At 62.0% G+C, this 21,670-nt stretch overlaps 3 protein-coding genes across 4 annotated transcripts; 2 read left to right on the plus strand and 1 right to left on the minus strand.

Annotated features, from left to right (window-relative positions):
• Nucleotides 1–82: 82 nt before the first annotated feature.
• PREB (prolactin regulatory element binding) lies at nucleotides 83–5,145 on the plus strand. 2 transcript variants are annotated; one of them, XM_054293429.1, is made up of 9 exons: nucleotides 83–230; nucleotides 668–860; nucleotides 1,760–1,974; nucleotides 2,690–2,770; nucleotides 2,842–2,969; nucleotides 3,845–4,018; nucleotides 4,086–4,158; nucleotides 4,227–4,386; nucleotides 4,770–5,145. In XM_054293429.1, the coding sequence occupies exons 1-9, from the start codon at nucleotides 96–98 to the stop codon at nucleotides 4,862–4,864; spliced, it is 1,254 nt and encodes a 417-aa protein (XP_054149404.1). In that variant the 5' UTR covers nucleotides 83–95; the 3' UTR covers nucleotides 4,865–5,145. The 2 variants fall into 2 exon arrangements, with proteins under 2 accessions (XP_054149404.1, XP_054149405.1); XM_054293430.1 differs by having other exon boundaries at nucleotides 2,845–2,969.
• A 2,329-nt stretch (nucleotides 5,146–7,474) lies between these two features.
• CGREF1 (cell growth regulator with EF-hand domain 1) lies at nucleotides 7,475–8,444 on the plus strand. The gene is made up of 3 exons (XM_054293448.1): nucleotides 7,475–7,538; nucleotides 7,618–7,739; nucleotides 7,815–8,444. The coding sequence occupies exons 1-3, from the start codon at nucleotides 7,523–7,525 to the stop codon at nucleotides 8,442–8,444; spliced, it is 768 nt and encodes a 255-aa protein (XP_054149423.1). The 5' UTR covers nucleotides 7,475–7,522.
• A 334-nt stretch (nucleotides 8,445–8,778) lies between these two features.
• KHK (ketohexokinase) lies at nucleotides 8,779–12,545 on the minus strand. The gene is made up of 8 exons (XM_054293431.1): nucleotides 12,430–12,545; nucleotides 12,183–12,299; nucleotides 11,904–12,038; nucleotides 11,036–11,108; nucleotides 10,712–10,858; nucleotides 9,700–9,788; nucleotides 9,474–9,631; nucleotides 8,779–8,910 (listed from the first exon to the last, which is right to left on the minus strand). Exons 1-8 carry the CDS (start codon nucleotides 12,543–12,545, stop codon nucleotides 8,825–8,827), a joined length of 921 nt encoding a protein of 306 aa, XP_054149406.1. The 3' UTR covers nucleotides 8,779–8,824.
• Between the last annotated feature and the right edge of the window lie 9,125 nt (nucleotides 12,546–21,670).

Genomic DNA, 21,670 nt, shown 5'->3' on the forward strand with positions numbered 1-21,670 from the left:
CACGCCCCCCTCTCGGTTAGCCACACCCCCGTCGGGTGCCGGGGCGTGACGCAACAGCGCGTGACGTCACGGCGCGCTGACGCCACGTCCGTGCCATGGCGCCCCGGCGTCCCGCCGAGCTGTACCGGGCGCCGTTCCCGCTCTACACCGTGCGCCTGCACCCGCGGCGCCCGCTCGCCATCACCGCCGGCGGCGGCGGCGCCGCCAAGACCGGCATCCGCAATGGCGTGGTGCGGGGAGCGGGACGGGGCTGTGGGGACAGGGGCGCGGGGGCTGAGGGGGCGGAGGGGCCCGGGTGTGTGGGGGCGTCTGACACGGCGGGGCCTCAGGGGTTCGGGCTGTGGGTTGTGGGGAGGCTCGGGGGCCGGTCTGCCACGGCGGGGCCTCAGGGGTGCGGGGTGCGGGTTGTGGAGGGCTCGGGGATAGATCTGACATTGCGGGGCCTCAGAGGTGCGGGGCGGCGGGGCCCGGGTTTGTGGGGCGGGTCTGGCCCGGCGGGGCCGGAGGGCTGCGGGCTGTGCGGGGCGGAGGGGCCTGGCCGTGTCTGAGGGTCTGACCCGGCGGGGCCTCAGGGGTGCGGGTGTGCGGGGCGGAGGCGCCGGTGTCCCGGGCCGCCCCCGCGGCCGGGCCGTGACCGCCGCTCCCGCCGCCTCCTCCCGGCCCGCAGCACTTCCTGCAGCTGGAGCAGATCGGCGGGCAGCTCAGCGCCTCGCTGCTGCACTGCCACGACACCGAAACCCGCGCCACCATGACCATGGCGCTGGCCGGGGACGTCATTGCCGCCGGGCAGGACAACAGCTGCCACATCCTGCGCTTCAGCCTGCAGGAGCCCGAGGCCCCGGGCGCGGCCGGCAAGGACGGTGAGGCGCTGCTCCGTGTGAAGCGCTTGCCCCGGGGCTGTGCTGTGCCTTGGGGATGGCCCGGGACTCCCCTCCTGCCTGCCCTGCGTGCTGTGGGGAGGGATGAAGGGTGTTGTGGAGATAAGGCATTCTGTGAACAACCCCGTGCCCACCCTGGGCCTCCCCTGTGCCTGCCCTGAATCCCCTCCCCTTGGGTGCCATGGGGCAGGATGTGGGGTCTGTGGGGTAGCTTGGGGATGGGGCGCTGCCTTGAACCCCTGCCTGCCTGTCCTGAACCTTCTCTGTGCTTGCCCTGGGTACCATGGTGAGCTTTGGGGATGGGACACTGCCCTGGGGCTCCCCTGTGCCCCCCATCCCTGGATGCTATGGCCAGAGCGTGGGGGGCTGTGGGGCTGGGGCACAGCTGTGGACCTCCCATGCCCACCCTGTGCCTGCCCTGGGTGCTGCAGGGCAGAGAGTGGGGAGCTGGGGGGGTATGTGGGGTAGCTTAGGGATGGGCATTGCCCTGAACCCCTCCATCACTGTCATGGACCTGCTCCTGTGCTTGCCTGGGGTGCTGTGGGGAGCCTGGGTGCTGTGGGGCAGGGCCTGGGGAGCCATGGGGCTGTGGGGCAGGCTGTGGGGCTGAGGGGCAGGGTGTGGGGACCCTGGGTGCCCTGGGGAGCCAGGGGGCCGTGGGGCAGGGTGTGGGGCTGTGGGGCTGAGGGGCAGGGTGTGGGGACCCTGGGTGCCGTGGGGCAGGGCCTGGGGAACCAGGGGGCCGTGGGGCAGGGTGTGGGGCTGTGGGGCTGAGGGGCAGGGTGTGGGGACCCTGGGTGCCGTGGGGCACGCCGTGGGGCTGCAGGGCGCTCTGGGGAGGGCAGCCCCCGTCGGGCCGGTGCCAGCCGCGTGCCCCGCAGGCAGCGGGGACAAGGGCCCGCGGCGGCGGCGGGGCGGCAGCGGCGGCGGCGGGGCCCCGGGCGCGCAGGGCCGGGCCCGCGAGGTGCGGGTGGAGAGCCTGCAGCGGGTGCGCACCGACTTCAGCCCCGACGCGCTGCAGAAGGCCGTGCGCTTCAGCGCCGACGGAGCCCTGCTGGCCACCGGCGGCGCCGACGGCTTCCTGCGCCTCTGGGAGGTGGGCACGGCGGGGCTGGGGCACGGCCTGCCACCGCGGGGACACGGGCTGGGCAGCGGGGCTGTGGGCACAGGAGGCCGGAGGGGAGCGTGCTGAGCCAGGGTGGGCACAGGGAGCTGGGAGGACGTGGCAAGGTGGGGGGATGTAGGGGAATGGATGTGGGTACAGTGGGTTGAAGGGCAGGCATGGGGAGCCCGGGTGGGCACAGGGAGCTGGGGGGATGTAGGGGAATGAATGTGGGCACAGAGGATTGAAGGGCAGGCATGGGGAGCCAGGGTGGGCACGGGGAGCTGGGGGATGTAGGGGAATGGATGTGGGCACAGAGGATTGAAGGGCAGGCATGGGGAGCCAGGGTGGGCACGGGGAGCTGGGGGATGTAGGGGAATGGATGTGGGCACAGTGGGTTGAAAGCCGGGCATGAGGAGCCAGGACAGGCACCCAGAGCTGAGGGGATGTAGGGGAATGGATGTGGGCACAGTGGTTGAAAGCCAGGCATGGGGAGCCAGGGTGGGCACAGGGACCAGGCTGGGCAGGGGGAGCTGGGACAGACCCGGAGGAGCGGTGGCCGCCGTTGCTGTGCTGATGGCAGCAGGCGTTGGGCAGGGATGGCCGGGCGGGCAGCACCTGTGCTCACCTAGCGCTGCTCCCCACACCTGCCTGGTACCGTGGCGGGGCCTGGCCCTGCCCAGCGCCCACGCCAGCTCTGCCTCTGCAGTTCCCCAGCATGAAGAAGACGTTGGAGTTCAGAGCCCACGACGGGGAAATTGAGGACATCGCTCTGGGCCCTGACAACAAGGTGGGTGTCAGGGGCTCCCCAGCTCCCTGGGCCCGCAGGAGAGGGGCCTCAGACCCCTGTGCTGTGTGCAGCAGGTGGTGACGGCGGGCAGGGACTTCCAGTGCTGCGTGTGGCAGCAGGACCAGCTGGTGACAGGGCTGCGCTGGCACGAGAACCTGCCTGGCATCCCTGACAAGGCCTATCGCTACCAGGCATGCAGGTGAGGGCTGGGCACGGGGCTGGGCAGCTCAGAGGGGTGGGGCTGGGCAGTGGGGCTGGGCAGGGGGACAGGGAGGGGCGTGGGGCTGGGGACGGGGCTGGGCAGTTCAGAGAGAGCTGGGGCAGCTCAGAGGGGTGGGGTTGGGCAGTGGGGCTGGGCAGGGGGACAGGGCAGGGGTGTTGGGGCTGTGGATGGGGCTGGGCAGCTCAGAGAGAGCTGGGGCAGCTCAGAGAGGTGGGGTTGGGCACTGGGACAGGGCTGGGGACAGGGAGGGGTATTGGAGCTGAGGACAGGGCTGGGGACAGGGCTGGGCAGCTCAGATAGAGCTGGGGGCAGGTCAGAGGGCTGGGGGACTGGGAGTGGGCAGGGGGACACGGAGGGGCGTGGGGCTGGGGCTGTGGGGTTGGGCCATGGTCATCAGGGCTGGGGCTGGGTCATGGGGCAGGGGTTGGGGAGGAGCCATGGGGCTGGGAATGGGCCACCCCTGGCTGCTGCCCTGCCCTGTCACTGTTCCTGCTGGGTCTGTGGGAAGGGGTCTCCTGGGCTCTGCTGGCAGCTGTATGGGGAGGGGCCTGGGGCCAGGTGTGATTGGGACAGTGCTGGTAGTGAGGGGCTGCACCCCGCGTGCCCCATTCCCCCCGTGCCCCTCTCCCTGTGGCAGGTTTGGGGCCGTGGAGGGGGCTGGGGCCATGTGTGGATTGGGACAGTGGTGCTGATGAGGGGCTGCACCCCATATCCCCCCCGTGCCCCTCTCCCTGTGGCAGGTTTGGGGCTGTGGAGGGGCTGGGGCCATGTGGGGAGTGGGACAGTGGTGCTGGTGAGGGGCTGCACCCCACGTGCCCCACATTCCCCCCGTGCCCCTCTCCCTGTGGCAGGTTTGGGGCCGTGGAGGGCAGTGCCGGGGCCCTGCGGCTCTACACCGTGCAGGTGCCCCACAAGCGGGAGCGCCGCCCCCCGCCCTGCTACCTGACCAAGTGGGATGGCAAGAGCTTCCTGCCGCTGCTGACGCGGCCCTGCGGCTCCGAGGTGGTCTCCTGCCTCTCCATCAGGTAGCCCGGGGCCGGTGGGTGCGGGCCGGGGGCCGTGGCAGCCCCGCTCACCGTCCTCCCCCTGCAGCGACTCGGGCACGTTCCTGGGGCTGGGCACGGTGACGGGCTCCGTGGCCATCCACATCGCCTTCTCGCTGCAGGTGAGTGGGGCGGGGCCGGGGGCGCCCCCGGGGCCCCCCGCAGCCCCTCACCGCCCGTGTGCCCCCAGAGGCTGTACTACGTGAAGGAGGCCCACGGCATCGTGGTGACGGACGTGGCCTTCGTCCCCGAGAGCCGGCCCGGGCGGGAGCTGCTGGGGGGCCACGAGGCCGCCCTGCTCAGCGTGGCCGTGGACAGTCGCTGCAAGCTGCACCTGCTGCCCACCCGCCGTACGTCTGGGGCTGCCCTGGGGCTCCTCTGCTGCTGCATGCAGGGGGGCTGCACTGCACTGCAGCCTGCCCTGACCCTCTGCATTGGGGGCTGCACTGCACTGCAGCCTGCCCTGACCCCTCTGCACTGGGGGCTGCAGCCTGCCCTGACCCCTCTGCATTGGGGGCTGCAGCCTGCCCTGACCCTCTGCATTGGGGGCTGCACTGCACTGCAGCCTGCCCTGACCCCTCTGCATTGGGGGCTGCAGCCTACCCTGACCCCTCTGCATTGGGGGCTGCAGCCTGCCCTGACCCTCTGCATTGGGGGCTGCACTGCACTGCAGCCTGCCCTGACCCCTCTGCATTGGGGGCTGCAGCCTACCCTGACCCCTCCTGTCCCACAGGCTCCCTCCCTGTCTGGCTGCTGCTGCTGCTCTGTGCCGGGCTCATCGTGGCCACCATCCTGCTGCTGCAGCTCGCCTTCCCGGGCTTCCTGTAGCCCCCTGCCCCCTGGAGGGACCCCCTGGCACCGGGAGGGACCCCCCAGCCTCCCGCCACCCCACACAGACTGTGAAGCACACGAGGGACCAGCCCTGGCCCCGCTGTCCCCGCTGGCGCTCGGGGAGCGGGCACGGGTCAGGGAGGCACGCAGGGCTCTGTCCCTGTGGGACCGTGCAGGCAGCAGGGCAGGGCTGGCCCGGGACAGGGCCATCTCCTGACCCGGGACGGGAGGGTCCTGCTGGCCCCTGCCCTGCTGCTGCCATTAAACTGGAGCATGAAGGCAGTGCTGTCCGTTTGTGCTGGGGGAGCGCGCCTGGGGCTGGGGGCACCGAGATCCGGGCCGGGTGTGCCCTCGGTGTGGCACGGGGGCTGGCTGCCCGGGGCCCCGGCTCCGGGCCGGGTGTGCCCTCGGTGTGGCACGGGGGCTGGCTGCCCGGGGCCCCCGGGACCGTGTGTACCGGCACGGCCCGACCCGGTGCTGCTGCGGCGCCGGGGATCGGTGCCGCTCGCCTGACCCGGCTCTGCCCGGTACCGTGGGGGTCTTTGGGGGGTCTCACCCACCGGCTGGCCCCGTCCCTGCTGTGACCGCCGGTCCCGGGCCCGTTTGGAGGGGCAGGTCCCGGTTATCCCGGCGCTGCCCCGGGGCACCTGCGTGCGGCCGAATCCCGGCAGGGCCGGGCCGGGCGGGGCCGCTCCCGGCCGCGGTGGCAGCCCCGGGACGTGTCGGCTACGTGGCCCCGGGGCGGGGCGGGCGGCACCGACACGCGAACGGGGCTGGGTGAGTGGGCACCGGCGGTACCGGGCTGGGCTGTGCGGGGGGTGCGTACCGGGGGTACCGGGCTGGGTGCGTACCGGGGGGCACCGGCGGTACCGGGCTGGGCTGTGCGGGGTGAGCGCGTACCGGGGGCACCGGCGGTACCGGGCTGGGCTGTGCGGGGTGAGCGCGTACCGGGGGCACCGGCGGTACCGGGCTGGGCTGTGCGGGATGAGCGCGTACCGGGGGCCGCGCTGGCTGGGCAGCGCCTGCCGGTCCCCCGCGCTCTCCGTTCCCCGCGCACCCTCCCGGCCGTGCTAGCGCATCCCCGCCGCCGTGCGGGAACCGGGGCAGCTCCCGGAGCTCCCGCAGCCCCTGCCCCTCTCCCGGGTTCCCCCGGCAGCGCCAGCCCCGAGCCCGCTGTTCTCGAGTCCGCTGTTCTCGCCCGCCGCAGCCCGGGGTCGCGGGATGAGGAACGCGCCGGTGATGCTGCTCCTGCTCCTGCTCCTGGTGCTGGGGCCAGCGGCGTGGGCTGCCCCCAGGGCGGGCACCAACAGGTACCGGGACACAGCCAGGGGAGGCAGAGCTATGGGGCACAGGGAAGGCAGAGCTGTGGGGCACAGGGGAGGCAGAGCTGTGGGGCACAGGGAAGGCAGAACAGTGGGGCACAGGGAAGGCAGAGCTGTGGGGCACAGGGGAGGCAGAGCTGTGGGGCACAGGGAAGGCAGAGCTGTGGGGCACAGGGAAGGGAAGGCAGAGCTGTGGGGCACAGGGAAGGCAGAGCTGTGGGGCACAGGGGAGGCAGAGCTGTGGGGCACAGGGAAGGCAGAGCTGTGGGGCACAGGGAAGGGAAGGCAGAGCTGTGGGGCACAGCCAAGGCAGAGCTGTGGGGCACAGGGAAGGGAAGGCAGAGCTGTGGGGCACAGCCAAGGCAGAGCTGTGGGGCACAGGGAAGGCAGAGCTGTGGGGCACGGCCAAGGGAAGGCAGAGCTGTGGGGACACAGCCAAGGCAGAGCTGTGGGGGCACAGGGACACAGGGAAGGCAGAGCTGTGGGGCACAGGGACACAGGGAAGGCAGAGCTGTGGGGCACACAGCTAAAGGAAGGCAGAGCTGTGGTGAGCACACAGTTAAGAGAAGGCAGAACCGTGGTGCTTCCGTGGCTGCAGGGGCACAGGTACAGGGGGAGCTCAAGGTGGCCACGGGAGGGGCAAGCACGACGGTCTGAGCTGCACAGCAGGGCTGGCACCCCTGGATCTGCGGGGGCCGTGGGTGGGGGGTGCCAGGCCTGGTGGGCAGCCCCAGGCACAGGTGACCAAGCTCTGTCTCTCGGCCAGGCCTGAGCCCCCCGTGGCCACAGCCGTGGATCCCCATCCCGACCCGCTGAGCCCGGAGCCGCCTGCGCTGCTGTGAGTGCCTGTTCTGGTGTGAGTGTGAGTGTGAGTGCCTGCACTGGTGTGAGTGTGAATGTGAGGGTGAGTGTGAGTGCCTGTCCTGCTGTGAGTGTGAGTGTGAGTGCCTGTCCTGCTGTGAGTGTGAGTGCCTGTCCTGGTGTGTGTGAGTGTGAGTGTGAGTGCCTGCCCTGCTGTGAGTGTGAGTGTGAGTGCCTGCTGTGAGTGTGTCTGCCCTGATGTGAGTGTAAATCCCTGCCCTGCCGTGAGTGTGATTTCCTGCCCTGGTGTGAATCCCTGCCCTGCCGTGAATCCCCACCCTGGGGACCCCCACCCCGGCCCGGGGCTGAGCGCGGGGCTGGGGGCACAGCCCGCGGGGCTGGGGGCACAGCCCGGGGGGGCAGGGACGGTGCCCAGCCTGCCCTGCCGCGCTCCCCAGCCCAGCCCCGCTCCCCCAGGCTGCTCCGGAGCGCCGTGCGGAGCCTGGGGCCCCCGGAGCGGGACGTGCGGGCCATGACACGGGAGCAGGGTAAGGCCAGGGGGTGCGATGGGGGCTGAGGGGCTGGGAGGCCAGGGAGCCCGGCCCCACAGCCCCCCGTGCCCCACAGCCCTGCTCTACCTCTTTGTGCTCCACGACCACGACCGGAGCGGGCGCCTGGACGGGCTGGAGCTGCTGCAGCTGCTCGGCACGGTCCTGGCACGGGCCGGGGGGCAGCCGGACCCTGACACGGTGGGTGCCCAGGGACGGCTCCTCACGCCCCCCTGAGCCCCGGCCCAGCCCTCACTCTGATCCCCATCCCTGCAGGTGGCTGCGCTGGTGGACACAGCCCTGGCGAGGCAGGACCTGAATGGGGACGGGCTGCTGGATCCCTCCGAGCTGCTGGAGCCCCCCGAGGCGCCCTTGCCTGGCCAGGACAGGGGTCCCCCAGGACAGCCCCCACTGGAGCAGCAGGCAGGGCTTGGGGCTGTGCCGGAGGAGGGCACGGAGGGGCCAAGGCAGGACCTGGCGTTGAAAAGCCCAGCACAGGCAGTCCCTGAGGCTGGAGAGTCCCAGACTGGAGTTCCTAGGGATGGAGAGCCCCAGACTGGAGTGTCTGAGGATGGAGAGCCCCAGACTGGAGTTCCTAGGGATGGAGAGCCCCAGGCTGGAGTTCCTAAGGATGGAGAGCCCCAGAATGGAGTGTCTGAGGATGGAGCCTCTCAGACTGGAGCCCCTGAGGCTGGAGACCCCCAGGATGGAGCCCCTGAGGCTGGAGCCCCCAAGCTGGAATCCCTCGAGGTGGAATCTCCCAATGCTGAGGCCGTGGAGGCAGAAGTCATCCCTGGGGCCCGAGCCCCCAGTAGTGATGCCCCAGAGGAAGAAGAAGCCCCTGAGGCTGAAGGCCCTGAGGAGGAGCAGGCAGCCCCAGCCTGGAGGGACCATGGCGAGGGGTAGGCAGGGGGGCTGTGGCTGCAATGCCCCGGGTGCTCCCTGCCCTGCTCAGGGCACAGAGGGGCAGGGGGATGGCCCTGGCCAGGCCGCTGGGGCCAAGGAGGGCCGGGGTCTCCTCTGTAACGCATTGATGGAGAAATAGAGGCACTCTGGTGACCTTGGCTGTGCTCAGTGCATCCCTGGGGCAGTGGGAGCCCAGCCAGGGCACAGAGGGGCACAGCCAGGGCACATGGGAGGCAGCAGTGGTGCACGGGGGGTTTTAATGGGGGTTCTGGGTGCAGTGGAGCTGTTGCTGGGTGCAGTGTCACTGGTGCAGTGTCGCTGGTGCAGCGTCGCTGGTGCAGCGCTGTGCCCGGGCCCTGCAGAGCTCTCCAGGCACACGCTCAGACGATGCCATCGAAGCCCTGGATCCCGCATTTCCTGCCTGCGATCCGGCAGCCGAAGGTGAGGGCGTCCTGCAGGCTCCTCCCTGCGGATGGGGCCCGGGATGAGCTGGGCAGTGCCAAACTGAGCTGCAGCCGTGCCAAACTGAACCCTGACTGTGCCAAACTGAGCTGCAGCCGTGCCAAACTGAGCCATGGCCGTGCCAAACTGAGCTGCAGCCGTGCCAAACTGAGCCATGGCCGTGCCAAACTGAGCTGCAGCCATGCCAAACTGAACCACGGCCGTGCCAAACTGAACCTGGCCATGGCAAACTGAACCGCAGACGTGCCAAACTGAACCACAGCCGTGCCAAACTGAACCGCGGCCGTGCCAAACTGAACCTGGCCATGGCAAACTGAACCGCAGACGTGCCAAACTGAACCACAGCCGTGCCAAACTGAACCGCAGCCGTGCCAAACTGAGCAGTGGCCGTGCCAAATTGAACCCCGGCCGTGCCAAATTGAACCCTGGCCGTGCCAAACTGAGCCGTGGCCGTGCCAAACTGAACCATGGCTGTGCTGCGGCCGTGCCAAACTGAGCCGTGGCCGTTCTGTGGCCGTGCCAAACTGAACCCTGGCCGTGCTGCAGCCGTGCCACGTTTGTGCCCACCTTCTGCGAGCGCAAAGATGACGGCGGCGTTGAAGGTGTCCCCAGCGCCCAGCGTGTCCACCAGGGTCTCTGGGGGGAAGGCGTCCGAGTGCACCAGCTGCCCGTCGGGCCCCAAGGCATCCGCGCCCTCCTCAGCCCAGGCGCAGATCAGCGTGGCCCTGCGGGAGTGTGAGGTGGGTCTGGGGCGCACCGTGTGCCCCCCGGCCCCTCTCGGGTGCGCCCCTACCCTGGCTGGATGCGGCCTCGCAGCCCCCGCAGCGCCTCGGGGGCCGATCGGTACCCGAAGTGCCGGGCCAGGTCCTTGCTGATGAACACCTGTGGGAAAGGGGCTGGGGAGGGGCAGCCCCGGTACCCCCAGCCAGGTGCGGTGAGATCTGTGCCCTAGTGGGGTCCCCAGAGCCCTCCTGAGCTCCCGAACCCCTCTTGAGCTCCCTGAGCCCACCTGAGCTCCCTGACTCCTCCTGAACTCCCTGAGCCCACCCTGAGATCCCAGAGCCCTCCTGAGCTCCCAGACCCTGCCTGAGCCCCCCTGAGCTCCCGGGCCCCGCCCGCACCCCTCGATCCAAAGCCCCCACCCCCCTGCACCCCCCGAGCCTGACTCCCCCGGAGCAGGACTCCCAACTCCCGGAGCTCTGACCGCTCCCGTCCGACCTCGCCCCCGCCACGCCTTTGGCCTCGCCCGGGACAGGGGATCGGGACAGGCGATAGGGACAGGGGATAGGGACAGGGGATAGGGACAGGTGATTGGGACAGGGTATCGGGACAGGGGATCGGGATAGGGGATAGGGACAGGCAATGGGAACAGGGGATCGGGACAGGGGATAGGGACAGGTGATTGGGACAGGGGATCGGGACAGGGGATCGGGATAGGGGATAGGGACAGGGAATCGGGATAGGGGATAGGGACAGGGGGTCGGGACAGGCGATAGGGACAGGGGATCGGGACAGGGGATCGGGATAGGGGATCGGGACAGGCAATGGGAACAGGGGATCGGGACAGGCGATAGGGACAGGTGATTGGGACAGGGGATCGGGACAGGGGATCGGGACAGGGGATGGGGACAGGAGATCGGGACAGGTGATCGGGACAGGCACTGGGGACAGGTGATCAGGGTGGGTAATAGGGACAGGTGATCGGGACAGGTGATCGGGACAGGTGATTGGGACAGGCGATCGGGACAGGTGATCGGGACAGGGAATCAGGACAGGATATCCTGCCCACGGCTCCGGCCCCGCACCACTTGTCCCCGCCCCATCAGCGGCAGCAGCTCCTCCCGCGGCTTCTCCAGCTCCACCGAGACCCGGACCCGCCGCTCCGGCGCCGCCGCCCGGTTGTACCGCTCCAGCCGCTCCAGCATCGCGCCCTGCTCCGCCGCGTTCCGGGCCTGCGGACACGGCTCCGGCATCACCGGGGGAATCGCCGGTCCCGGGGGTGCTCCCTCGCTGGGGATGTCCCCCGGACCGAGGGATCCCCTCCGGTCCCGGGCTCAGGTACAGCCCCAGGCTCAGGGATTTTCCTCAGCGCCGGGGGTCCCCCAGCGCCCCCCGAGCCTCGGGCTCACCTCGAAGTGGATCCACCGGTACTGGGAGAGGTCGACGCGCTCGAAGTCGCGGGCTGTCACGTCGGGCATCTTCCTGTGGGTCGGAGGCCGGGGGGACATGGGGACCCTCCGCCTGCGCCGTGCCCGGGCCGAAGGGCAGCCCCGGGGGCCGCGGAGGGCCCAGGGCACCGGGACAGAGGTCCCGAGGCGGCACCGCCGGGTCAATCATTAATGACGGCGCCCTGAGCTGGACTGAAGGGCAGCGCAGCTGCGGCCGCGCTGGGACCGGGGTCAGCCGTGCCCAGCAGCCCCTGACCCCCCTGGCACGGCCGAGGGAGCCGGGTTATCCCCGCGGGGCCGTGCCGGCTGTCCTGCACTGCGGAGCGGGGGACATCACCCCCAGTGTCACCTCCGTGTGGGGACATCACCCCAGTGTCCAGCCCCGTGTGGGGACATCACCCCAGTGTCACCTCCTTCTGGGGATATCACCCCAATGTCACCTCTGGGTGGAGATATCACCCCAGTGTGCACCTCCGTGTGGGGACATCACCTCCAGTGTCCACCTCTGGGTGGGGATATCACCCCAGTGTCACCTCCGGGGGGAGATATCACCCCAGTGCCCACCTCCATGTGGGGATACCAGCTCCGGTCCCGGCAGCGGCACCGGCTGTGGCAGGGCTGTGGGGACACTGGGGGTGACAGGGCTGTGGGGACACGGGCCGTGACAGGGCTGCGGGATCACGGGCACTCGCCCCATCCGGCCCTCGGCAGCCCCGGCCGGCAGCGGAGGGACCCTCGGGGCAGGGCTGGCAGTGCCCGGGGCCGGCAGAGCCCGGAGCCGGCAGAGCCCGGAGCCGGCAGAGCCCAGCGCTGCCCCCGCCGCCCTTACGTGTCGTGCAGGACGATGGTGCGGGAGCCGCTGGCGGCGTTGACGAGGCAGCAGGCGCAGGGCACCTCTCCGCGGGGCTGCCACGCCACGTGTGCCGTGTCCACCCCCCGGCGCTGGAAATCCGCCGCGATGAAGCTGAGAGGGACAGGGAGCGGGCTGAGCGCCGCCACCGGAGCCGGGGGACGGGCGGGCGGCCGGGAGCCGCGCCGAGGGGCCCGTGCGGGGCCGGGCCGGTGCCCCGTGGGTGCGGGAGCCCCGCACATCCCGCGCCGCACTTACTCAGCGGCGGGCCCGGGGGCCAGCGAGCCCATGAAGGCGCAGGGCGCTCCCAGCAGAGCCAGCACCGTGCACGAGTTGGAGGCGTTCCCGCCGCGCTGCCAGCGCTGAGAGAGGCACCTGCGGGGCGGGAGCTGCCGTGGGCACGGGGCCGCTGCGGGCACACCGGAGCCCCCGGTGCCGGTACCTGGCGGGAGCTGCCGTGGGCACGGGGCCGCTGCGGGCACACCGGGCACCCCGGTGCCGGTACCTGGTGTCGGAGTCCTCGGCCGGGAAAGCCTCCACCACGCTGATGATGTCCAGGCACACCAGCCCCACGCACATGATCCGCCGCTTCTCCGCCGCGCCGCCCGCCGCTGCCGCCATCCCGGGCCGCTGCCGGGCGGGACCGGGGCCAGGACCGGGACAGGGGCGGGACCGGGTCAGGGACAGGGACGGGCACAGGGACGGAGCCGCGCCGGGAGCGGGCGCTGCCCTGGCCCCGCCCCCTCGCGCCGCCGCCAATCAGCGCCCCCCGCCCTGCCGGGCCCTCGGGGGGGGGCGTGGTCATGAGGGCCCGCCTCGGCCACGCCCCCACGGGGCAGGGCGCGCGCACGGCGGGACCGGGCACGGGGACAGACGGACAGACAGGGACAGACAGGGACAGACAGGGACAGACAAGGACAGATGGACACACAGGGACAGGCAGACACAGGGACAGACGGACACACAGGGACAGACAGGGACAGACAGGGACAGACGGACACGGGGACAGATAGACAGACGGACACACAGGGACAGACGGACACGGGGACAGACGGACAGACAGGGACAGATGGACACACAGGGACAGACAGACACAGGGACACACAGACCTGTGCCACAGAGCAGGTTTAATGCTGGGCTGCACAGCCCGAATCCTGCGCAGCAGCAGCGCCCCGGAGGGGAATGCCAGCTGAAATTTGCTGTATTTGCTTTATTTTGGTGCCTGCACAGGATCCCTGGGCTGTGGTGCTTGTAATGGGAGCTACCCTGTGTGGGTGTTTAAAATCTGTTCTAAAAGTGCGTTTTCCTACAGGGAGGAAAGGGAGGAAGGGAGGAAGGGAGGAAGGGAGGGAGGAAGGGAGGGAGGAAGGAAGGAAGGAAGGAAGGAAGGAAGGAAGGAAGGAAGGAAGGAAGGAAGGAAGGAAGGAAGGAAGGAAGGAAGGAAGGAAGGAAGGAAGGAAATCCACATTTTATGATTGGTTTTTGGCAGCTATTAAAAGGAATACTCCATGTGTTATGTTGGAAAGTTATGCTGTATTAATTTCTAGTACTGTATTAATCCTTTTTAAGTAGTGTGGCAAATCTAGTTTTGGGCTACAGCATGATATTAAAATAGAAACTCTCTGATGTAAGACACTCACTGGCTCAAGGAATGGATGAGATCATCAAGAAATTGCTGGCACAGAGAGAACAGCAGCAAGACACCAAAATCCCAAAGAGAAGAATTATTGTCTCCTTATCGGGAAGAACCAGACTCCTTCCAGATTCCGAGGAGCCAAACACTGATTTATGAGATGAAGGGAGGAAGTTGGCAATAAACAGAACAATCCCTGGTTTGAAGGGAATGTTTGATCCCTGGATGAGGTACGTGAATGTGCTACAGGCTGTTGATTTAAGGGTTTGTTAGTGAGGTGTGTTCTGGGACACAGCAGAGCACCCGGGCTCTGTAACTCTTTGTTTTTATTGTCTTTCATTGTCCTGACTCTGATTGTCCAAATTCTTATTGCCCTAATTTGTATTGCTATTTTTATAACCATTTTATTACTATCAAATTTTAAAATTTTAAAACAAGCGATTGGGAAATTTTAACCCAAGTGATTTTTCACATCCACCCTGCATGGACAGGGCAATCCAGGGGTGCTGTGGGGACAGGGACAGTGAGATCTGGGGACACTGATTGTGGGGAACAGCGGGATTGTCACATCCATGGGGACACCTGGTGTGTGGGGAGTTACACCCATCGCTAAATAAATAAATAAATAAATAAATAAATAGTTATTTATTTATTTATTTATTTATTTATTTTTGCTAAATAAATGTTTCTTTTGGCTTGCTTTAGTGCAATCACTTCAACATGACTGCTTTGATATGGTGCACTGTGCTGTGCTACACGCGACCGAGCATTTTGGGCTTTTGTACTGTGCAGTAAATAATTCTGATTAGGATCTTTCGTGAAATCATTTGTCATAATAAATAATTCCTTTTACACATAATAATAATTACACATAATAGTAATAATAAAAATAAAAATAAAGATGAAAATATAACTATAACAATAATAATAGTAGTAATAAAAAGTTCCTTTTACAGATATAAGTATATATAATATATATTATATATAATAAAATGTATAATAATATAATTAGAGTAATAAAATTGTGGACAATTTGGATTAGGACAATATCAGACAATAAAATCAAAGAGTTCTGAACAGTCCGGGTACCTTTTCTGGGCAAAACAAGCCCGAAAAAGGCCCCACGTTAACAGAGGACTAGCCCTTAAAAACAATAACATGTTGCATATTCATACAGCTCCTACATGATGCATAAATTCCATTAAAACACAGGATTCTGTCTGGTCAGTGTCAGCTTCTTCCTCTGAATCCTGACTGCATCTCCATGGCTGAGCAAGGCAGGAAGAAGTTCGTTTCTTCTGATAAGGGAGCAATAAATTCTTTCACTCTGAAAGATTTCGGTGTCCTGTGGCTGCTATCTCAGTGAGAGTATCTCACTCCTCTCTTTAAAAAAGTATCTTACTTAGCATAGTTCTATTTTAACATTATGTTATAACCTAAAACTGTATTCAACACACTACTTAAGAAAATTAATACGGCATTACTTTCTAATAAAACGCATATAATATTCATTTGAATGTTTGTGAAAAGCCAACCGTAAAATCCGCATTTTTCACACTCAGGAAGCGACTTGGCTGTGCCAGAGCTTGTGCCCCAGCTGGGAGCAGCCTGGGATGGAGGCTGCCCCACCCAGAACGTTTACTGATATTAGATGACTTTTGAGAATCCTTTGTGATTTAAAACTGATAATCCTTTCTGCCCTATCAAATCCTTAATTCTGTTCTCTCTGTTGCTTGTAATAATGCTGTGGGGTGAAAAATGCGTATTTTATGATTGGCTTTTTGCAAATATTCATATAAATATTATAATAATGTTATGTTAGAAAGTTATGCTGTATTGATTCTCTTAAGTAGTGTGTTAAATCTAGCTTCAGGTTATAACATAATGTTAAAATAGAAACTATGCTATGTAAGATACTTTTTTAAAGAGAGGAGTGAGGTACTGTCACTGAGATAGCAGCCACAGGACACCTCAATCTTTCAGAGAAAGAGAATTTATTGCTCCATTATCAGCACAAACGAACTTCTTCCTGCCTTGCTCAGCCCTGGAGATGCAGTCGGGATTCAGAGGAAGAAGCTGACACTGCCAGACAGAATCCTGTGTCTGAATGGAATTTATGCATCATGTGTGAGGTGTATGAATATGCAACAGGTTATTGTTTTTAAGGGTTAGTCCTCTGTTAACGTGGGTCCTTTTTTCGGGCTTATTTTGCCCAGAAAAGGTACCCGGACTGTTCATAACTCTTTGTTTTTATTGTCTGATATTGTCCTAATCCAAATTGTCCAGACTTTTATCACTCTAATTAAATTACTATTTTTATAACCATTTTATTACGGTTAAACTTCTAAGATGCTAAAACCAAGCGATTGGCGTTTCTCACGGGGGGGTCTCAGCAGGAGCCCCCAGACCCTCCTGAGCCCCGGGGCTCCTTCGCTCCGGGTCCCTTTCAGGGCCCCAGCTCGGGCTGTGGCTTTGTCACCAATTATCGCACCGAGATTAAATCAATTTACAGGCTAGGACGGGTGAGATGTCCCAAGGACCGGGGCTGGGGCCTGAGGGGGCTGGGGGAGCAGGGGGGTTGCAGCTGCAGCTCAGGGGTGAGATGTGGGTCTCCTCCAGCCAGGTCTCAGCAGCTCTGGGAGATGTAAAACACACCCGAGATAGCTCAGCTACCTCAGAAGGCATAAAATCAGCAGCATGGCTTCTGTGGCAGTGTTGGAAACAAAAAGGTTTCATAAAAGGCAAAATAACAAAACTCTTTATAGAGAAAAACCCAGCCACGTGCAAAAGGTCCTGGTGAAAAGCCTCACAAAAGGGATTGGTTTCTGTGTTCTCTTCTTTTTCTGGTAAATTGCTCAGGTGGGACTTTCTGGCTTCTGCCCAATTGGCTATCCTTAAGTTTGAGGTGAATTCCCCAGGTCCTGTGAGGTGTCTTTTCACCTAATCGAGGAGAGAAACTTCCGGATTTATTTCCTTTTTAAGGGGACAAAGGAGAGCTTTGTCACTCTGCCAACAAAAGGCACATTCCTACAGGGGGGCAGTGCGGCTGCCAGAGGGCTCCGGGGTGCTGGGACAGGGCAGTTTCTGCCCCACGGACACACAGACAGACAGACAGACAGACACACGGACATGCAGACACATTTCGGGTGCCCGGAGCGACCTGTTCTAGCGGAGGGCGTTCCTGCCCATGGCAGGGGATGGAAGGAGCTCTAAGGTCCCTCCCAACCGGAGTCATTCTGCAATTCCACAAAGTCCCCAGGGGTTTCTTTGTCAATTGCCTCCCAACCAGAATCATTTTCCAATTCCACAAAGTCCCCAGGGGTTTCTTTGTCAATTCCCTCCCAGCCAGAATCATTTTCCAATTCCACAAAATCCCCAGGGGTTTCTTGGTCTGGGTCCCTCTTTGGAGGCAGGAGATGCTGTGATTGATCCGCGCCATAGAGCCCATGGATGTGAGAGCCCAGTGGTTTGCTGATTTCAGTTCAGAGGGGGAAAAGGGCTGTTCCCCCTCTTGGACATGTTGTGCTGTCCGTGTTTGGGGTATTTCCTCTGCAGCTGCCGTCCTGGTGCCTCTGCAGCACGGGAGCAAGACTGCATTGGAACTGCACCTCTGGAAATGCCCAACGCCGTCCCAGGGCTCCCTGCACACCTGGGCTCCTCCCATCCATCCCCAGGCACACGGGACCCCCACCTGGGGGCTTTGGCTTCTTTTTCCTGCCTCTGGTGAGGTCGGGATTGAAGGCACTCGAGGGGATAATTCACATCCAGACTCAGGTGTTTGTTATTTCCTACCTGTGTTAGTGGCACAGCAGTGAGTTCTGCAGTCTTTCATCAGCAAGGCACAAAATGGCCAACTGTCTCTTGGGCCAAATTACCCAATTAAGAAATGACACCTAAATTATTTTCACTTTTAACTCAATAACTGATCCCTCAAAGTCTGCAGGATGGGCTTTTCTGTCCAGTTACAAAATGCCACCCAAACCCATGGAGAAGACGGAGAAGAAGACGAAGGAGAAGGAGGAGAAGGAGAAGAAGGAGAAGAAGAAGGAGGAGAAGGAGGAGAAGGAGAGGAGAAGGAGAAGGAGAAGGAGAAGGAGGAGAAGAAGGAGAAGGAGAAGGAGAAGAAGAAGAAGAAAGAAGAAAGAAGAAAGAAGAAGAAAGAAGAAGAATGAAGTAAAGAAGAAGGAGAAGAAGAAGGTGAGGAAGGAGAAGAAGGAGAACCAGGAGAAGAAGGAGAAGAAGGTGAAGAAGAAGGATCAGCCACCACCCCAAACTCTTAAGTTTTCCACCCTGTGACATCACACACTTGTACCCAACTCCACACCCACAATCCCAGTGCTCTCAATCAATTCTGGAAGCTTCTCCATGGCCTCAGGTCAAATGCAGTGCTCTCCTGGGGGTCAGAGTCTGTCAGCACAGAAAGTCTGAAATTCCCAGCACAGAAAGTCTGAAATTCCCAGCACAGAAAGTCTGAAATTCTCAGCATCCAGGGCTCCAACACCCAACTAATTAATTAGGAGGGTAATTAGGAGCCCTCTCACTTCCCAGAAGCTGCAGCAGACCCGGCTGATCTCTCCCTGCTTAGTGGCTCATTGTCCCCCTCCCTTCCTGGAGAGCATTCATGGATAGCGAGGGTTAATGGACAATGGATAAAGGATAATCTACTATAGGATTAATCATAATTAACAATAAAGGATAATCTTCCTCAGCTGCCCCAGCCCCACCCTGCTGTGCCCAGAGGAGCTGCAGCACCCCCAGCTCTGCTCTGCCCACCCTGGGGTCTGCAGGGGATTAACCCTGCAGTGACCACGGCAATGACCCTGCAGTGACAATGACCCAGCTGTGACCATGGCAATGACCCAGCTGTGACCATGGCAATGACCCTGCAGTGACCATGGCCATGACCCTGCAGTGACCATGGCAATGACCCAGCTCTGACCATGGCAATGACCCAGCTGTTCAGGCAAGGCAGAACAGCCCAGGGGAATGGAAAGGTGCAGAGTCCAGAGCCCAGGAGAGGCTGAGGGAGCTGGGAAGGGGCTCAGCCTGGAGAAAAGGAGGCTCAGGGGGGACCTTGTGGCTCTGCACAAGTCCCTGACAGGAGGGGACAGCCAGGGAACAGGGACAGGACAAAGGGAAATGGCCCAGGCTGGGCCAGGGCAGGCTCAGGGTGGATGTTGGGAACAATTCCAACCTGGAAAGGGCTGTCCTGCCCTGGTGGGGTGGATTCCCCATCCCTGCAGGGTTCAAAGCCCTGTGGCTGTGGCACTTGGGGACAGGGGACAGAGGTGGCCTGGGCAGGGCTGGGGTTGGTCAGGAACATTCCATGGAATCGTGGCTTTTCCGTGGTTCCAGGAGTTGTAGGAAGACTCTCACACCGATTTTCCTTATAAACTCTTTCTCCTCATGGTTAGGAGGACAATGATCCTTCTAAGGCTGGTGAATCTCAGAGAGGAACCAGCAGGGATCTCTGCTCCCCACGGGCAGAGAGGGGCCAGGGCTGCCATGTTCAGTTCCCTCCTCTCCAGGAGCTCCTGGCACGGCTCTGGATCCCCACCTTCTGCTGACAGGGGGAATTTCCCGAAGATTCTGCTCACTGTGGGATTTGCTGCCCCGGAGCAGGGCAGGGTGAGAGCCCGGCCGTGAGCAGGGATCCCCCTGAGCCTGAATAAAAGCTGATAAAAGTGGGGCCAGAGGAGGCCCCGGAGCTGCTCCAGGGCTGGAGCCAGGCTGGCAGAGCTGGGGGTGCTCACCTGGAGGGGAGAAGGATCCCGGGAGAGCTCAGAGCCCCTGGCAGGGCCTGAAGGGGCTCCAGGAGAGCTGCAGAGGGACTGGGGACAAGGATGGAGGGACAGGAGCCAGGGAATGGCTCCCACTGCCAGAGGGCAGGGCTGGATGGGAGATTGGGAATGAGGAATTGTTCCCTGGCAGGGTGGGCAGGCCCTGGCACAGAGTGCCCACCATGGATCCCTGGCAGTGCCCAAGGCCAGGCTGGACACTGGCACACCCTGGGACAGTGGCAGTGTCCCTGCCATGGCAGGGGTGGCACTGGGTGGTGCTGAAGGGCTCTTTTCACTGAAACCAGCCCGGGTTCAGTGATATTTCTCACACACTTTTACACTGTGGCGCTGCATTAACAGAACCAGCACTGACCCTGTCCCACACACGCCCCCAATGAGCTGTGAAAGAGCCCAGACACAGACAGACAGACAGACAGACAGACACACAGACAGACAGACACACAGACAGACACACAGACAGACAGACACACAGACACAGACAGACACACAGACAGACAGACACACAGAAACCAACACAGACACAGAGACACACAGACACACAGACAGACACACAGACACCAACACAGACACACAGACACACAGACAGACACACAGACAGACACACAGACACACAGACACACACACACACAGACACACAGACAGACACACAGACACACAGACAGACACACAGGCACACAGACACACAGACAGACACACAGACACAGACACACAGACACACAGACACACACACACACAGACAGACACACAGACAGACACACAGACACACAGACAGACACACAGGCACACAGACACACAGACAGACAGACACACAGACAGACACACAGACACACAGACAGACACACAGACAGACACACAGACACACAGACACAGACACAGAGACAGACAGACAGACACACAGACAGACAGACACACAGACACACACACAGACACAGACAGACACAGAGACAGACAGACAGACAGACAGACAGACACACAGACACACAGACACACAGACACAGACACAGAGACAGACAGACAGACACACAGACAGACAGACACACAGACACACACACAGACACAGACAGACACACAGACAGACAGACACACAGACAGACAGACACACAGACAGACACACAGACAGACACACAGACAGACAGACACACAGACAGACACACAGACACAGACAGACAGACACAGAGACAGACAGACAGACACACAGACAGACAGACACAGACAGACACAGAGACAGACAGACAGACACACAGACAGACAGACACACAGACACAGACACACAGACAGACACACAGACACACAGACAGACAGACAGACAGACACACAGACACAGACACACAGACAGACACACAGACACACAGACACACAGACACACAGACACACAGACACAGACACACAGACAGACACACAGACACACAGACAGACAGACAGACAGACACACAGACACAGACACACAGACAGACACACAGACACACAGACACACAGACACACAGACACACAGACACAGACACACAGACACACAGACACACAGACAGACACACAGACAGACACAGAGACAGACAGACAGACACACAGACAGACAGACACAGACACAGAGACAGACAGACAGACACACAGACAGACAGACACACAGACACACACACAGACACAGACAGACACAGAGACAGACAGACAGACACACAGACAGACACACAGACACAGACACACAGACACACAGACACACAGACACACAGACAGACACACAGACAGACAGACACACAGACAGACACACAGACAGACACACAGACACAGAGACAGACAGACAGACACACAGACAGACAGACACACAGACACAGACACACAGACAGACAGACACACAGACAGACACACAGACACAGACACAGAGACAGACAGACAGACACACAGACAGACAGACACACAGACAGACACACAGACACAGACACAGAGACAGACAGACAGACACACAGACAGACAGACACACAGACACAGACACACAGACAGACAGACACACAGACACACACACAGACACAGACAGACAGACACAGAGACAGACAGACACACAGACACAGAGACAGACAGACAGACACACAGACAGACAGACACAGACACAGAGACAGACAGACAGACAGACAGACACACAGACACAGACACAGAGACAGACAGACACACAGACACAGACAGACAGACACACAGACAGACAGACACACAGACAGACACACAGACACACAGACACAGAGACAGACAGACACACAGACAGACAGACACACAGACAGACACACAGACAGGCACACAGACAGACAGACACACAGACACACAGACAC

This window comes from Melozone crissalis, unplaced genomic scaffold (assembly GCF_028551555.1).
Source record: "Melozone crissalis strain CALT ecotype California unplaced genomic scaffold, PUWL_Pcris_2 ptg000150l_1, whole genome shotgun sequence".
Lineage (NCBI taxonomy): Eukaryota > Metazoa > Chordata > Aves > Passeriformes > Passerellidae > Melozone > Melozone crissalis.

Excerpts from the sequence above, each read along its gene's own strand:
- PREB (XM_054293429.1), top strand. The coding sequence starts at position 96 with ATGGCGCCCCGGCGTCCCGCCGAGCTGTACCGGGCGCCGTTCCCGCTC. Across the intron at positions 231-667 it reads CCGGCATCCGCAATGGCGTG|CACTTCCTGCAGCTGGAGCA; the intron begins GTGCGGGGAGCG and ends CCCGGCCCGCAG. Across the intron at positions 4,159-4,226 it reads ACATCGCCTTCTCGCTGCAG|AGGCTGTACTACGTGAAGGA; the intron begins GTGAGTGGGGCG and ends GTGTGCCCCCAG.
- CGREF1 (XM_054293448.1), top strand. Across the intron at positions 7,740-7,814 it reads GGCAGCCGGACCCTGACACG|GTGGCTGCGCTGGTGGACAC; the intron begins GTGGGTGCCCAG and ends CCATCCCTGCAG.
- KHK (XM_054293431.1), bottom strand. The coding sequence starts at position 12,545 with ATGGCGGCAGCGGCGGGCGGCGCGGCGGAGAAGCGGCGGATCATGTGC. Across the intron at positions 12,039-12,182 it reads GCCCCCGGGCCCGCCGCTGA|CTTCATCGCGGCGGATTTCC; the intron begins GTAAGTGCGGCG and ends TGTCCCTCTCAG. Across the intron at positions 11,109-11,903 it reads ACCATCGTCCTGCACGACAC|GAAGATGCCCGACGTGACAG; the intron begins GTAAGGGCGGCG and ends TCCGACCCACAG.